The sequence below is a fragment of the Monosiga brevicollis genome, genomic scaffold, assembly GCF_000002865.3.
Source record: "Monosiga brevicollis MX1 MONBRscaffold_3 genomic scaffold, whole genome shotgun sequence".
NCBI lineage: Eukaryota > Choanoflagellata > Craspedida > Salpingoecidae > Monosiga > Monosiga brevicollis.
Genome location: NW_001865040.1, coordinates 423,410 through 440,465, shown reverse-complemented (window position 1 = coordinate 440,465; position 17,056 = coordinate 423,410). Strand labels below are relative to the sequence as shown.

Genomic DNA, 17,056 nt, shown 5'->3' with positions numbered 1-17,056 from the left:
TCGAGAGAGAGAGCGAGAGAGATGTTAATCATGTGCCGGGTGGGCCGTGAGGTGCACCAAGGCAATGGCCTCAACGTTGCGTGCTTGCACATTGCTGCTTTCTTCAAAGAGCACCACCAAGTTGCCTTGGGGTTGCAGTATCTCCGCAGGTACATGATACAGTGTTTGGGTCGCCGTGTTGCAGTCCTTGTAACGCATGAAGCAGTAATCTCCATGTTGAGGTGGCGCACAGGGCCCGTCACACTGCCCGGGCAGCGCCCAGTAGCGACCCAAATTGAAACCGTTCACGTAGGCCACGCCTACTTGTGCACATGCCAGTCACACCACTGAGCCTGGAACATATACACGCGCCGCAGAACGAGATAGGCACGTGCAACCTGCCTTTGTTCATGGACCCCAGGTCAAGAGCATACGCCACGCTGGTTCCGTTGGCTTCCGTGCCCCATTCAGGACTGGGCAAATCAAAAGTTGTTTGCAGCCAAAAGCGGCTGTCCTGACTGGATGGAGCGCTAGAAGTCCACTCGACTTGATGCAGCTTGGCTGGTGTATAGATTTGAAGCCTTTCCCCGGTCAAGGGCCAGGACATGGTCCAGTTGCCTTCAATCGGCCGCCCATTAGCCAAAAGTGGACCTGCAATGCCGTTGCCTTGGCTGCACCAAAAGCACCACCAGCAAATCAGCTGAACAGCTCACGACTTGCTTGTCCAAGCACGATTGAAAAGTCATACCTGGGTTGTACACCGGTGTTGGCCAGCCCCAGAGCAGCACTAAAAATTCGCAATCTCTGTGGTGGCCGGTGCAGAAAGGCCAAGGAAATCAAATTTGCACATACAATTAGGAGCAGCCGTACACACCGTCGTATGCATAACCAGACGCCTGGCCGATTAAGATGGCAAAGAGCGGCATGACATACCGTGGTGTCCTTGGTCAGCGTCACGTTGCCCTGCTGGCTCAGCACTGGGCTGCTGGATGGCTGCAGCACCTCATCCACGTACACGTAGGTTTGAGTATGCCCAATAATGGGAAAGGTAACCACATCTCCTATTCATGGTACCCAAATACTCCGTGCGGTATGAGGAAAGCACGACGGGTGCAAGCCAGGATTGAACCAAGCGTCACATGAAGAGAGGCGCACCTGCGTGCAATGGAGTAGATGCGTTTAACGCATACCACAGGTAATCACTGTCATTGTCTGTGAGAGAAAGCTGCTCGACTGGCGCGGAAGCATCGGTCTCAAAAACATTTGCACCAGTATCAACGTAGTATTGCCAGTCTGGACCCAACGCCCGCCGCTCAATCTTGCGAGGCGAGTCTGCTGTTGAATCGAGGGCACTGGTGTTGAACAACACGTCACCCTGTGCTAAATCGTAGATGAGGACGGTGTGGTTCGAAATGTAAAACTCTTGTCCTAAAGGATGCATCCAAAACCAGGGAGACATGAGTGGCCACAGTGTGTCAAACCCGCGGGAAAATGCTCAAGTTGACCAGCACCAACCTTGAAACGTATAAACGCCACCCTGCGTGTCATGATAGTTGGCGAGAAAAGCCACCTGACCAAAGACAGACGCCTCGGCGCTAGAAGGCCCCGTCGTCAGGCATTGACCAGACGCACGATGCTGGAGCTGGCTACCTGCCAAGAATGAAGCGAGCCAATCGTGTTACTCTTCTTGTCCTTCCATTTCATCACCACGGGCGCGGTGCTGCTTGGGAAAGCGCACCTGTCCAGTTGAAGAGTTGATGGCTTGGCAGTGGTGATCCCTGCACCTTGCAGTCCCAAATATCAAGTGCTTCGGTGTCTGTGGCATCCAGGCACTGGGGGCATACCCCCACTGCACCTTGCGCTTTACAGTGCTCCTGGACATGAAGCTCAAGGTGGCCTGGGAATTGACATGTTACAAGCAATGCCGTTCAAGCGCGGGTCCCACGAGCTTCCTTGAGCGATCAATGGCAGATCCGACGGCCACACGCATACCGGTTGATGCATTGAAGCTCCATTGCTGGGCATCCATCGCCTCATTGCATGGCGCTAGCGTCAATCGATCAGCTGGACATGATTAGAGGAAAGTCCGCATCGACAATCCACGTGATAAAATATAAGCTGCCAAACGTCGGAATGGGCCGCAGGACTGCCGCCCAGCAAAGCACAGAAGATTTTGAGCACACCCTGCGCGACGATGTAGAGCCGAACCTTGACCGCTAAGACACAAGCGTGATTGGTTGAATCCTGTGAATTCTAGCAAGGCATAGGTGTTGTTTGCAGACGGGGTAAACCTCCAGTGCGCCTGTTCCAAAAGCACCATTAGACATGTGTGCAAAAAACAGCCCTTGCTAGATCCCATAGAGAAGCAGGTTTCGTGCGCTAGCAAGCGGGGCCCACCGCATCGCGACAGTTGGCCAGGACAACTTGCACGGCATTGCCCCAACCCGGCAATGGCTGTGGCGTTGTGGCATTGTGGCTCAAAAGGGCTTCACTAATATTCTGCAGGGTGTGGAAAAAGCGACTAAAAAACGCGTAGCGGGGTTGGTGGGGCAGGAGCAGGTAGTCAATGACCGTGTCAGGGGCATAGGCTGTTGTGACCAGGGCCCCGGCAAGTCGACCATAGTTGTTGCCACCCTAAAATGAACAACGCCGTGATGATGATACTGATTGCGCCTAAACTGGCGACATGAACGAGTGAAAGAAGGGAAACGAGGTTAGGAATGGCAATGCGACACAAACCGTCATCATGTAGAAATTGTGGTAAGAGCCACCATATTGAAACCAGCGAGCCATGCCATAAGCCTGGTCTCTTGAATCTCGAACGCGCTACTTGTTGGCAGGGTTACACCAACGACAAGGAGACGCTGGGTGACATGGTGTCATTGCAGGATTCGGGCAACAGTGGCTCAAGCCCAAGCCGATGCCAACCTGAGCCACTCCCCATTGGTCGAACCAGCCCTGATCTTCCGTCCTGAACAGAATTAGAGAAGGATAAAGATCGGGAAGTATTGTTAGTCGAACCTCAAACACTCATGGAATTATCTCAAGGTCTGCTCATGACACGCATTGAGCCACGGTCGAGCTCAAGGAGAACCGTCCACCGACCAGACGAGGGGCTGGGTGGGGTTGCCAGTCTGTTGGGCTTGAATCCAAGCCTGACTCGGTTGAGCGAGAAAGCTCGAGCGTTGCTCTACCCAGAATCCATTGATGGTACAAAGGGCCTGGTCGGGGTTACCTGCATCCCGGTTGACTTGGGCGCATCTGCATGCATGGGGAAGGCAAGCAAGTCAAACTCTAACCGTCCATTTTCCATAAACAAGAAACAACTTGCCAGCCTTCAGCATAAGTGATAGGCTTACTGGTGAACATCATGGCATAGCATCCATGGAGTAGCTGTTGTGGCGTTTCGGGCCATCTCCACCGCCCAGCTGTGGGATGAGGGAAGAGGGGGGAGGGCAATCAAGGAGCCATGGGGTCTGAGTAGAAATGTGCTGACAGGCTTGCAATGGCTGACGAGACAGCAACAGCCACAGAGGCAGCGACAGCGACAGAGGCAGCGACAGCGACAGAGGCAGAGGCAGAGGCAGGGAACAAGCCTGCCAGTGAGCCACTGGTCAACTCACTCGAGATAGCTTTGAGAGCCAGAGAATTCGTTTTCAATCTGCAAGAGAATGATGGGGCCACCGTTGGCAAAGAGATAGGGCTCCATTTTGGCGACCACAATGTCGACTATGCGCTCCATCTCGCGCTTCCAAACCTCGTCCTCGCAACGATAGCAGCTCACGTTGTCCAGACTACGCAGCCACAAAGGAAGACCACCATAAAAGTACTCGCCGCAGATGTAGGGTCCAATGCGAAGGGTGACGGTGAGATTGAGATCGGCAGCCGTCTGGACGAATGCGGGCAGATCAGCCTGCCCAGCCCAAGTGATGTTACCCCGCGTCTTGGGCTCGTGGAAATTCCAAAAAAAATAGGTTTGGATATTGTTGAGACCCATGCCTTTGGCCAAAGACATGACGCGCTGCCAATCACTGCGGGGGATCCGCGGATAGTGCATCCCGCCCGACAGGATGAGACGTCGTTCGCCGTTAAGGCGCAACGAGCGCGCATCCCAAGCCACGCCTCGGGTCGCCGACCCTGCCTGACCCGCAACCTGGCCGAGAGCCATCAGGCTCACAAGAGCCCACAGAGCCACCCCAAGCCATGATCCCCCCATTCTAACACTGGAGGAACACCAAACGGCGGGCAATCAGAGGATGGAGGCGACGGAAGATCGGCGCTGAGTGTCCGGAGGGAGAGATCAGCGGTATTTGTCAGCATCGCCTTATTTTTGATATCCCCCTCTTTCGTCATGCAAGTTTCAAACAACAGTACACCCCTCGGACCTAAACACACTACCCACGTTACGTGTGCTGTGTATTGCCGATGTGACGTGGTCAATGTGTCAGGCAATTTAGCTGGTGGCATTGTCTGCAATAACTCCATAAACGTCTGCAACTTCTGTTCAACTGTTTAACTGTCCTTTTCCTTGTAAATTCCATTTTCTCTACATGATCTGCTCCTTGGTGTGTTTCTTCTTGCCCAGATCGCAGCCATCTTCGTCTTCTTCAACACACACAACTCGGGAGATGCAAAAACGGCAGCGCCCGCGGCGAGGATCTAGTGCGTGCGTGCCGGTGCAAAGGCCCTTCCAACACGCTCGCTCGAAGAGATTGATGAATGATTGGGCGAGGAGGACTGTATAGCAGCGATTGCACGCCCACATTCAGGGAAAAGCCGTTTGCAAATCAAGGATGGCAGCCCCAACCTTTTCTTTCCTCATGCTGGCACAAGCGCATTCCCCACATGCCAACTCCAACCGATCCAAGACAGTCAGTCAAGCAAAAGGGATCATATTTGAAAGGCCGAGGATGTCCAGAACATGGCCTTTCGTCGGTGGGCTGTTGGGGGTGGGCTGTTGCACACGCGGTCGCCCGATGCCCTTGAGTCGGGCCAATCAAAAAAGAAAAAAAAAAAATCAAAACAAACCCCTGCAAGCCACAGACAGAGCTTGAACATCCGATGGAGCTATTCATCCCCACCTCTCCTTGCTGTGTCGTCGCATGCGCCAGGAAGATCAGATCAGATCTTTGTTCGCCCACACACACACATACACACACAGATGCATGCACACACTGTACAGCTTGACCTTGATCTTCTTCGTGCTTCTTCAAATGGGATCATGACGGCTCCGATGGATCCAGCACGGGCTCGTGCTTACTCATTTCAAGGATGCGTCACGCCCCATTGACTTTGGAGGGCTTTGGGTGCCATTTTTCAACCCCACGTCTGGTTTGATGTTGCCATTCTGATTCCCTCACATTCTTTGCATCGGCGCTGCCATTTCACACGGTTCCAGCAAAACAAGGAGGCCGCTGCCAAATCATTCCCTCCCCATCGCCCTTTTCCTCCGGTTTCGGCCAGTCGCCAAATCTAGCCCAAAGTGCCAGATTAGCCCCCTTGGCCTCGCTCGACGCTTACCTCGAGCGGCTTTGCTCTCGTGCATTTTCATTTTCCTTCCGCCTCTCGGTTGAGACGCTCCTTCCGTCCTCGAGAGAGCCGACTTCTTTCTGGCTGCCATATCAGTCGGCATGAGTAGTTCCCCCGGCATTGCCTGGGTGGTGGATGTCACCCCCCTCAAGGTGGCAGCCCCCCGCCCTTCAGCCACGGTCCCAGAGCACCACCATGCAGCACAGTAGGTCATCGCGACTCTTTCCCCCGTCTGGCCCTCCTTCCGAGTCGCATCGCTGTGCCCCCGACTCACACGCCCATCAATGACATGTGTTCCGGTTCAGACATCAACATGCCGCCGAGCGTCGTTCGGCATATCTTCACAAGCGTGCGCAGGCCGCCCTGCTACAAAACCGCCGCGTCGCCGAGGCTGCTGAGCATCAGGAGCAGCGTCGTCAGGACCTGCTTGATCACTACGAGATGGCTGTGCGAGACGCGCGCTCTCGCCGTCAACAATGGCTCATGGAACGCCAGGAACACTCGGCTCAACATTTCTCTCACGTCTTGAGCGTAAGTCATGAAGCCCTGTTCGCCCGCAATGACCAACTTGCCATGGGCTTTGTCCTGACTGACTCGCCATGGAATACGCATGCACAGGTACAAAAGCGCGCTGAAGATCTTGAACAAGAACATCGCATTCGCGCCGCACGCAGCCATCTCGCCAAGATGCAGCGCTTGCGTGCTGACAGTGGGCCCAGCTCGCTCAACAACTCCATCAACGGTGGCTCTCTGCTTGATCACGCCCGTCTGACAGAAGCCGCATCACCAGCAAGTAAACCTCCTGTGTCAGCGCGTCGCCTTCGTCAGCTGACACGTGCGTGGCGCCTGCGCACCCGCACTGCCGCTTCTGTCCGTGCCTTTGCGGCCACACCCGCTGGCCAGCTTTTTGAACGAGCAGGCAACTATTCTGCCCCGGCGTCCTTTGAAGAAGTGGCTAGTGCCTTGCACGAGCGCCAGAGCATGGAACGATGCATTCCCCTTGTCAAAAAGCTCAGCCGCTCTCTCGACAACCAGCAATCGGTGGCCGGTATCCCCTTGAAGCGATTGCATCGCGTCTTCCTGACTTGCCTCATGATCACCATGCGTCCAGATGAAATCTTTGACGACGTTGACGAAGACGCTGCAGAGGAACTCGCTGATCGCGCGCGCAGCCTGGTGGAAGCTGTCCTTACCTGGATGCACCATGTCCAAGAGCGCGCACCCTCTGCCGAGACCAAGCCAGCCTTTGCCACTGCCAAGATGGTCTGGCTCAATTATCTCCATGCCTTCCGTCGCTGGTCGCAACACGATCGCCAGGATCTCGTCCAAGGTCTGGTCCAACACCATGAGGAGCTCTGTCGCCTGCGTGAAACCGTTGCCAAGCGCGAATCGATCCAATCCGGCGAGGTAAGCCAAAACATGCCCCCTCGCAGCCAGACCATTCAAGTACTGGCTAGGCCCGTGTGTGCGCATTACCATCACTCACCTGATCACCTGCACCTCTCTCTGGCCTCTCCCTGTGCGTGTGCTTGTGTGCATGTATGTGCGTCCGGGGGTGTTCTTGCTCCGCTTGTGCCACGTCTTTATTAGTGGCATCCACACATTGACCAACAGCTGGTCCACATCGAAGACCGCTTGCAGTCGCTGAAGGCGACTGAGGCCTTTGAACAGTGCAGCGCTGCACGCTGTGAGCTTCAAGCCCAGCAGCACCAACGACAGCTCCAGGAGCGCGCGCGTGATCGGACGGTGAGCGGCGAGCCCCTGCTGAGCGATAGCAGTCCTGAGCCTGAGGCATCAGACCCCCTTCCACCGGATTTCAAGGATCTTTGGGATGTCAGCGTGCTTCATCGCATCGCCGTTGATCCCGACTTTCGCTTTACCGTCGACGAACCCACGCCTGGCCCCGAAAGCAAGGTGGAGGGTGCTGCACCTAGCCCAGCACCCCAGGACATGGGCCGCGACTTTGAGGCCCGTGCTCGACATCAAGCTCGCCGTGCCATTCGCGACGTCGTTCGTGCAGAACTCGAGGCCATGACCCAGAAGGCTGAACCTCACCCCTGCTCCTGCACCCTAGCCACGCTGGTGCAATTGCGAGACGACCTGGCTGCCAGTACCCTGCCGCGTCAGACCAAGCTGCGCCATCAAATTGAGCAAGCCCTTGACGTCGATCTTTTGCACCAGCAGCTTCAGCACGGCGCCCTCGATGAAGCGGCCGTGCGCGAAACGGTGCTGCGCTTTGCTCGCATGCTCTCAGCACCCATGCGCGAGCCCATGTGTGACGCCCTGGCGCGCCAGTCTGACCTGGCCGACTTTTTGCTGGATGCATGCGAGCTCACCAAGTGCATGCGTATTGACCTGGCCAACTTTATCGTCGACGCCTATCGGCCGCTGCTACGACAGCACGCCATCATGGCTGAAAAGGAGCGCGTGGATGCCATGGATCAGCGGGGCGAGCTGACCCTGCCCATGACCAAAGCCTGGCTTTCCGAAGCACCTTCCCAGGAAGATGCGGCGGCTCAACCTCATGCGCCCGCTTTGAATCGCCGAGGCAACGCGAGTTTTGAGACTCTGTTTTACGCTGGCTTTGAAGCCTTGCTCCGCGATCGCCCGGCCCCTGAGCGCTGGCCTGAAACACTGCAGGTAATGCATGCAATTCAAAGTTGTTGATTTTTTTTTTTTTTTTTTTTTTGGGGGGGGGGGGGTTCCGCTCTGCTACAGCATGCCTTGTTGGCCTGGCCTCAATCTGCCTGCACTTGATCATGCGTAGATGGATGCACCGGCGGTTCTGGAAGCGCTGGATAACTACGATACCCTCTTGGTCATTGCCACGCTCTACACGTTGCTTGTGGCGAAAAACGCGTTTCTGAAGGAGGATGCGGCATTTGCGAAGGTAAGAACGACTGAAACTACTTTGCAATATTAAGGGACTCTTTTGAGCCTGGCATGCGCCGTGTTTTAACCATGCTTGCTTCGTTTGTCACAGCTTTTCAAGGATCGTGCCGTGGTATTGTTGCGGGGCGAGGCTGAGAAATGGGCCAAGGCGGCTGATGTTGTGCACCATGTTCCAAGCTGGCATCAAGCATCCCATCAAGTTGAAGAGCGTGCCGTTCAAGTTGCCCATCTCAGCACTATTGATCGCCAACATCCAGTGGCTCAGTTGCTGCTGCGCCGTGCAGGCGATGAACTTCGCCGCCACTTCAATGCCATGCCTGACTTGGATGCCATTGAGATGAAGCAGAATACGGGCTTGGATATTGTTCACGATGATCTCTCACGCACCTTCACGCAGCTGGTGAGGATATGAATGCAACACAGCTGCGGACCCATGAGGGCGTTGAGAAACATGTCTTCCTGCTGTTCCATTAGGCATCGGCACTCATCTCACGGCTGCTCGTGCTCTCTTTGCACCCCTCAGGCGCGCATTGCTTATCACAATAAGGAAGTTTTTGCTGGAGTTTACGACCGCATCCTGGATGAAGTGTATCCCAAGGAAGCCGAATATCTCTCCGAGTCGGACGAGAATGCTTAAAAGCCTCCGTGCTCCTAGGAAATTGTGAACAAAACTTGTTTGTCCACCTGTTGTCGACCCGGGGTGTGTCTTGAAGTTCACACCAACCAGACATGCACCTTTGTGTTTTATTTTTACTTGAGACATCAACGACCGATCGACTCAAGCACATGATGGTCCTGTCATGTGCCTCGGTTTTTGAAATCGACTTTGAATGTGCCTGCGTGAAAATTCAAGTCCCCTCCTTTTTGGTTTCTGATTGAAGGTGTCCATGGGTCAGCAGCTACAGAGCATTTGCACTGGAGCAGGACGATAATGAGGACGTCTCGCAAGGACGCAGGACCCCAAAAATCTATTGGGCAAGCATTGAGTGGCTGGGTCACAAAAGAAAGGTCAATTCCCGAAGCCAGCGGGAGAGAGAGCCGAAACAGCTTCTGGAGGTCAAGACACAGCGGCGCGCCCTTGCGCAGCAGAAGTAAGACGGTTCGAGGGCCAAGTCAACATGGCGGTGGGCACGAACGGGCGAAGCCTGATAGAACAAGGCATGACAAGCCCGTCATCCGAGCCACACACGCACACACGCACGCACACACGCATAAAGCTAACAAGGGCCATTGCACGCGCCACAGCTCAGACGGCGCTCATCGACAATTCTAAAAGACAAACAAGCATCAGGATTTTTAGAGAGAATAATCCAGCTGTAAGCATCAGAGTCAGCTGGGGTCGAAGGTGCTGAAGGGCAGCAGTTCGTGGTCGCTAGAAAAGTAGAGGCCAGTTGCAATCAGGCTAAACAGGACCAGGCATTGGAGGCAGATGTTGTGCATGCAGATGGTGTAGGCGGTGGCCAAGAGCCACAAGGACATGGAAATGGTACCCCCCACGCTCGGTGCTGCCACGAGCAGGTGCGGCATCAACAACGGCATGCAGAACACCATCCTGCACCGTCTATCTACCTGCCCGGAGTCGATCACCAGACGGCAGACAACGTGATTCAAAAGGGCGGCTTGGGTGCACAAAAAAAAAAATGGTGTTTGTGTGAAAGTGAAAAGTGGATCTGTTCGCGTTTGAGGAAAAAAAAAAAAAAAAAATGGAACTTGAAAACTATACATCTTGCGGTGAGATTGGATGTTTGATCAAAGGGAGAGGCGGCATCGCTGGCTGGTAAGGGCACATCAATTCTCACAAAAAGCGCCGAGCTTCAGGGTTAAAAGTTCTCACACAACACACAAGAGATATAAAGAAAAAGTGCAATACGCGGAACATCGCAGCAGACGGAAGCGAGGCAGAGGTCGGCTTGCTAAAGCGCGTCTTTACTTTCGCATTGTAGGCCGACTGTCATATACGTTGCCACTGTTGCCACGAGGATTCGCGACATAGGCATACTGCTCATTCGTGGAAGGCGTAGCATAGGGTGACGCATAATTGGGCGAAGAATAAACGGGGGCTCCACCCGAGACACCCACATCGTAGCCTTGGTTGCCCCATGACATGTCTTGAGCCGCTGTAGTGGACCGTTGTTGCGTATCATAGAGCCCGGTGTTCCAGGTTCCGGCATCACTTTGATTTGAATTTGCGGTATCGCCTGTGCTGTACAAATCAGCATCCCAGCCTGAGACGCTGGTGCGCTGCGCTGGCATGACGTCCACAAACTCGAGATAGCGATAGTTGACGGTGCTTGGCTGCCGTGCAAAAGCATCGTGTCAGCAGATGCCCGGCTTTGATGGGAGCAAAATACAGTTGGTGTGCGCTGGACAGCTGGGTGCAATGGATAGCTCACCTCGTTTTGAGACGCAAGAGCTCGAGCCAAGCTGGTGCATTCGGCACTCATGCGTGGCGCCGTCTTTCAGAAGCAGGCAAAGGCAGACAAGTTAGCTGAGCAGCCACAAGCATCGCATACAGACGGCACAAGCCAAGCGCTGAACGTACGGGTCGAGCCGAAGGGCGATACTCCCAGCACTGGCGCATGAGATCAAAGGCTGATGGCGGGCAGCCGGGCGGACATGGCAGCAAGTGCTGCGACGTGATCTGAAGCGGCACCTTGTCATCGGACACTAGGCCAGGCAATCACCTCAGTCAGGCTATATTGCGAGAGAACAACACCGCACAAAAGCAAAGGCAAGGCTAGAAGACTCGGCTGTTGTGAGCATGTGCGCGATCATTTGCTACCTTGTGCATAAGGAGTGGCTCCGAGTGACCAGATCTCCCACATCAACACTAAGAGGAATTATGAGCATGCGGGGTCAGCCATGGAAAGGGTGAGAGCAGCCACCGGGCCGGCACCTCGAGGACCATTCCAACCGCTTACCACCAAAGCTATACATGTCAGCTGCCATGGAGTAGCCCTTGGACTCGACTGCTTCAGGCGCCAGCCAGCGCTGGAGGAAGCGCTACAGGTTGGAAAAAAAACAAGAGGCAGACGCGGGCAAGCGCAACACCATAAGCAACGAGTGGCAAAGGAAGTCTGAGCCCGTTCGTTGCAAACGCGCACAGTCTGATTCACGTACGTCACCATCGAGATTGGGATCGCGGCCCAAGACAGCAATGCGCGGCTCGCGGTGGGCATCAACCATGACGGTGAATCCATTGAGGGTCATGAGCAGCACGCTTGAACCGTGCAGAAATTCGACAGCTGACATGACTTTCTGGCACATGTTGGCCAGATCAGCCTTTGATACGCTCTCCTCCATGTTGCCAGATCCGCGGCAATCACGCAGCATGGTGGCCAAAAAGCCCTGCTCACACCCTTCTTGCACAATGTACAAAGGTTGCGAGTGGAAGCACAAGCCCACAAGGCTAGTGACAAACAGTGCCCAAAACAAGTCACGAGATGGTTGGTAAGCCCGCGCCCGCGACGAAGACAGAAAAGAAAGGGGGGGGGGGGGGGATGGAAAGCATGAACACCAAAGAAGCAGCATCATGGCCCCACGCGTTTGCACCTGGCTATCGAAGGGTGACAACTGCGACCAATGCGCTTGAGAATTGAGGCCTCAGCCATGAAGGCATCCCGGACTTGCAAAGCACTGTGCTCCTTCAAGCTGCTCACCAGGATAGACATGCCCCGGCCGCTGCGATTCTTGTCCATTGGCTGCGTAAGTTGGGCGGGAGAAGTAGGCGAAAGAGGTGAGTTGAGACCCGTGTGCCAAGGCCCATGCACGACAGCATGTAGCAAGAAGGGAACACGTACTTTGAGGTAACCAGTGCGAAGCCGCCCAAAGGGAGTGGAGGCGATGCTGTCCAACACGGTCACGCGGCTGCGCTCCAACTCCCAAGGATCATGGATCGGATTCTCCGCAAAAGTCAGGGTATCAAGGGCATCCTTTGAGCCATGAGGAGCTGTTTTGGGGTTGTTGCGCCGACGACGCACGAAAAGGACAAGCAGAACCAGGAGAAGAACCACCCCAGCCGCCACGCCAGCAATGATACCAATGCCACCCGAGCCCGAGGACGAGCCTTCTTCTGAGGGCGGTGCGGCGGTAGTCGTGCCGGTCCCCACATTGCCTCCGTTGCCAACTGTTGATGTAGTGCCAGAACCCGATCCACCAGGGCTACCATTGTCCGATGTTGTGGTTGTGGTTGTGGTTGTGGTTGTAGTTGTAGTTGTAGTTGTTGTGGTCGTCGTCGTCGTTGTGGTGGTTGTGGTTGTCGTGGTTGTTGTTGTGGTGGTCGTCGTCGTCGTTGTGGTCGTAAAGCTGATAAATGGATCGTAATTGAGACATTCGACTTCACTTGACACGGGACATTCCGTGTTAAGTTCAGGGTCGTTGTCATTTGCTACAGTCAAGGGATTCAAAATGGTCAAGCGAGAACCACGCTTCAACCTAGGACAGCCGATGGTGATCAAAAGGAAATGAGCATCACGACAGAATAGCTCGCATCGGCCTCCATCCGTGTGTGTCAGCGCGCGCCCAAATGACAATCTCTTTGCAAGAAGTGAAATTAAAGGGAGGGAAGGACACGTCGTGACTTGACATCAACAGCTCGCCAACCCACGCACACACCTGATACCGCTACCGGCCTTGAGGGTCATGGAACGAATGGCTTGATTCTCAGAAACTCGCACAGCATAGTTGGAAGACTCTGCTTCAGTGCCTGCCAACGTCGTGCCATTGATTATGACGTGATCATTGCAGGGCACGGAAAAAAGATCCCATGCGCACGCCTCTGTAAAGTTGTCCGAGGCGGAAAAACGCCATTGCGTGGCCACTATTGGTAGGAGACAGCGCAGCGCACAATCATAAGAGGTCGGCCCGACTCTGAATTAGGAGCACCCGTTCCAGTTGATCATTTCTTGTGTTTTTGATTTTGCTCCTCACCGGGTCGTTCAAGAGTATGTAGAGGCCCAGGGTCGACCGTGTCGTTTGACAGAGTGCGCAGGGTAACCTGATTGCTGGCTTGGGTAAGCGCAAAAAAGGCCGAGGCTGTGGTACCGGTGTAATCACCCACAATTTGGTCGTTGACAGAAAGGCGAACGGTGCCGGCTTCACCCGAGGTAGACCAAACGGCCTGACCCATCTTTGGGCTGAGTGCCACAGTCGTAGACTCGGTAATGCGTGTGCACGGAGCCACATTGCGCGACAAGATAACTGTTGAGTTGCGCTTCAAGCGAAGAAGCACGTTGCGGCCGAGGCGAATGCGCGAAGCCCGTGCCTGTTACACAAGGGTGTTTCAAAGCCAAAATGTGAGTCAAAAAAAGGCGTGAAAGAAATTTGCGCCAAGGCGATGAAAGGTTGGGAATGAAAGTGGGCTAGCTGAAAACTACGGCACCACCCCATGCATGATGTGCACGCGCAAAGGCAAAGAGTGTCTCAAATTGAGAAGGGAGGGAGGAGGCGTCACGCACATCGCTTTGAACGACGACGTTGTAGGCGTCTGATTGGTTGACCGCGGGCAACACAACATCATCACCCGCACATGGCGGTTTGTCACCTGTCCAGCTCGGACCATCGGCCCAGGTATTGTTGGTTGTGACCGGAGAAAACTCGACCACTGTTGGGGTGAGCAAAGGCAAGCGATCCGATGTGAGCGAGGAGACTCAGGCCACTCGCCGACGGGGAGTCCGACAAGGATCTGTCGGTTCCTTGCCGAGCTTATGGCTTGTCAAGCAAACGCATGCGCTACGAATGTGAAAGGAGGAAAAAAAAAAAAAAAGGTACCAGCTTACACTGCACCGGCAACTCACCTTGCGCCTGGACGATGGACCCTGAGACAGCGAGCAGCAACAGCAGCGATACTAGCGAGCACGGCCGGAGCTTGCCGCCCAACGCCCACGATCGCAAAGACGCCAACATCTTGCTTGTCAAATGGATCATCAGAATCAGCCATTCACTTCCTTGGTCAATAAGATGTAGCAGAAATATAAGAAGATGAAGTTTTGTTAATATTTATAACGTTAACAATTGCCTGAAAGAATTAGGAAGATGCATTTGAGGTTGTGGTCGAAACCCATTTGAAACATGCTGAGGTGTGCTTTGCTTCACTATGCTGCAAGAGTTTCAAACATCGAAAATAGATTTGAGCAAATCATTTTCGACAAGGATTGCAGGAGCAGGTGGACTTGCTGCTGCTGCTGCGACTGGCGGATGTGGCAAGTGGCTCACACCGGCCTTGGCCAAAGTGGCAGCACACCTGGGTTGATTGGTTTGGAGAGCATTGCATCGGGTGGCTAGGGTCTATTGGCGCTACCCCATCTACAACTGCTGCCGCCTCTTCGACGTACAGGTATGGTCATGGGCTTTGTTTCATCAGCTGGCACGAGATGAGGGTGGTGCTTCAGGGCGCGTCGACACTCACTCCGCCATTGACCCCCGACCACCTTCAGAGCTTTGCATTCAAGGGCCGACATGACGGTGCCTCGAAGCCGCAGTGCGGCTGTGCAGCTCTTCCGAAACCTCTTTGTGCCATGGACCAGTGAGCCACCAACCGAGGCTACAAGCCTTTCTCACAAGGTACGGCCCTGCCTGGCACAGACTGGACGGCTACCCGCTGCCCAATACTTGCACGCCGTCGCTGAGTCTGTGAGTAACATCATGTGGCCTCTTTCCCAGCTTTTGGTACAGGCAGGTTACATTGCACAGTCTTCCTCGGGCATGTACCACATGTTGCCGCTCGCCAAGCGAGTGCTTGGCAAGCTGGAAAACCTTGTGCGTGCCGAAATGTCAGCCATCGGAGCCCAAGAAATTTCCCTCTCCACTCTCACTGGCAAAGACCTTTGGACGCACTCTGGCCGCTGGGACACGGTCAGCTCTGAACTCTTTCGTGTCGAAGATCGACGCGGCGCCGTCTACTGCCTGGCGCCGACGCACGAAGAAGCCATCACCACCCTGGCCAAGTCATACGTGCGCTCAGCTCGCAATATGCCCCTCTATCTCTATCAGCTCGACCGCAAGTACCGTGATGAACTGCGCCCGCGTTCAGGTCTTTTGCGTGGCCGAGAATTTTACATGAAGGATCTCTACACCTTTGACGTGGACGAGCAGGCCGCACGCCTCACCTACGAGTCTGTGGTCAAAGCGTACCACAACCTGTTCACGCATCTCCACGTTCCTTACGTCGCCGTTGAGGCCGATACGGGTGCCATTGGTGGCAGCATGTCTCACGAGTTCCAGGTGCTGGCACCGGTTGGTGAAGACAGCGTCACCGTGTGCCACACCTGCGACCGCGCCGCCAACCTCGAAGTCATGCCCGGTTCGTTAGCCCCGTTCGTCAACGCCACTGCTGCACATTTGCTTGCCCTCTTGCCCTTCTTGGATCACGCACAGCCTGGAACTCTGACCCATACATTGCCTTGCACGATATGTATACCCAACTACGTACAGCGTTTACTCAAAACTGCCCACACCTGGAACCTGGCCAACGAGTACCGCCGACACTCAGCGAGGCTGGCACAACCCCCGTGGCCCCCACCGACCACTGCCAGTTTGAGAGCCACGCTGGCATTGAAGTCGGTCATACCTTCTTGTTGGGTCACAAGTACAGCTCAATGTTTGACGTCACCTATGACAGTCCCTCTGGCCCCGAGTAAGTGTGCTAGCCACTCGCACACGTGTGCATTATGAGCCTGTGCGTCAGCCACAATAACCATTTGGGCTGATTTCTAGATTGGCGTTCATGGGCTGTTATGGTCTGGGTACGAGCCGCATCTTGGCCGCCGTCACTGAGGCATTGGCGTCGGAGTGAGTCGCATCGATGCTGGCCCAGCACTTCGCGCCGTCCACGTCTGCCCAGCGTTCACCTTGCATTTGCTGAGGCATATTAATTCAACCGCTTGTTGTGCACGCCCCTGCTTGGTATAGAAACGGTCTGCGCTGGCCTCTGAGTCTGGCGCCCTACAGGGTGGCTGTCATCACCTTGGGAGCCTCGCGCAACGACAACATTGAGAGCGCAGCCACTTGTCTGACTGAACAGCTCAACGAAGCCATGCCAGGGGATGTTCTGCTGGATGACCGGTGCGTGTGCAAAACCTGATCTCCCCTTTAGGAGTTTGTGTTTGATCAAGTGAGGCACAACTCTGAATTCACCCTGTCCTACATGTGCCATGCAGGGACCTGAGTCTACGCCAAAAAATCGCCACCATGCGCTTGATTGGTGTGCCTTACGTTGTCGTTGTGGGCTCTCGCTATAACGCGCGCCAGCTGGAGGTTTACGACAGTCACAATGAAGCTCCGCGCAAAATTGCCGTTCATGACCTCATCCAGCTGGCGGCGCTACCTGAGCGTGACGTTCAACTCGTCGACATTAAGCGTGACGGCATACACGCTTCTTCATAAGCTCAGTTACGTCTCGTCGAGACGACCGGCTCCCTGCACTTGGTCGACTTATGGTAGACTGAAGTAGTAATCTGTCAAATTTAACCTCAGCACAATCTGAAATGCTACCTTATTCTGTCTCACCAACCAAATTGTGAAAAGTTTCGAGTTCACATGTGTGTCACACACATCTGGATTTGCACAACCTGCTGCTTGGGCGGGGACGGAGTATGGAACAAAGGTAAGTTGGGGGGGGGGGGGGGGGGGGGAAAAAAAAAATCCCAAAAAAAAAGGC

The 17,056-nt window shown here is 54.6% G+C and overlaps 3 protein-coding genes across 3 annotated transcripts; 2 read left to right on the top strand and 1 right to left on the bottom strand.

Moving 5' to 3' along the window:
• Nucleotides 1-5,609: 5,609 nt before the first annotated feature.
• MONBRDRAFT_22751 (uncharacterized protein) lies at nucleotides 5,610-9,037 on the top strand (the record flags this gene model as incomplete). Its single annotated transcript, XM_001743244.1, has 7 exons — nucleotides 5,610-5,713; nucleotides 5,814-6,039; nucleotides 6,127-6,915; nucleotides 7,099-8,148; nucleotides 8,276-8,398; nucleotides 8,492-8,800; nucleotides 8,924-9,037. The coding sequence occupies 7 exons, from the start codon at nucleotides 5,610-5,612 to the stop codon at nucleotides 9,035-9,037; spliced, it is 2,715 nt and encodes a 904-aa protein (XP_001743296.1).
• Nucleotides 9,038-10,942: 1,905 nt separating this feature from the next.
• On the bottom strand, nucleotides 10,943-11,403 carry MONBRDRAFT_3505 (uncharacterized protein; the record flags this gene model as incomplete). The annotated part of the gene is made up of 3 exons (XM_001742922.1): nucleotides 10,943-11,067; nucleotides 11,183-11,230; nucleotides 11,322-11,403. Coding segments are annotated over 3 exons (255 nt in total), but the record flags the coding sequence as incomplete, so codon positions are not given.
• A 3,639-nt stretch (nucleotides 11,404-15,042) lies between these two features.
• On the top strand, nucleotides 15,043-16,782 carry MONBRDRAFT_14603 (uncharacterized protein; the record flags this gene model as incomplete). The annotated part of the gene is made up of 5 exons (XM_001743243.1): nucleotides 15,043-15,704; nucleotides 15,890-16,033; nucleotides 16,114-16,188; nucleotides 16,309-16,467; nucleotides 16,557-16,782. The coding sequence occupies 5 exons, from the start codon at nucleotides 15,043-15,045 to the stop codon at nucleotides 16,780-16,782; spliced, it is 1,266 nt and encodes a 421-aa protein (XP_001743295.1).
• Nucleotides 16,783-17,056: the final 274 nt, after the last annotated feature.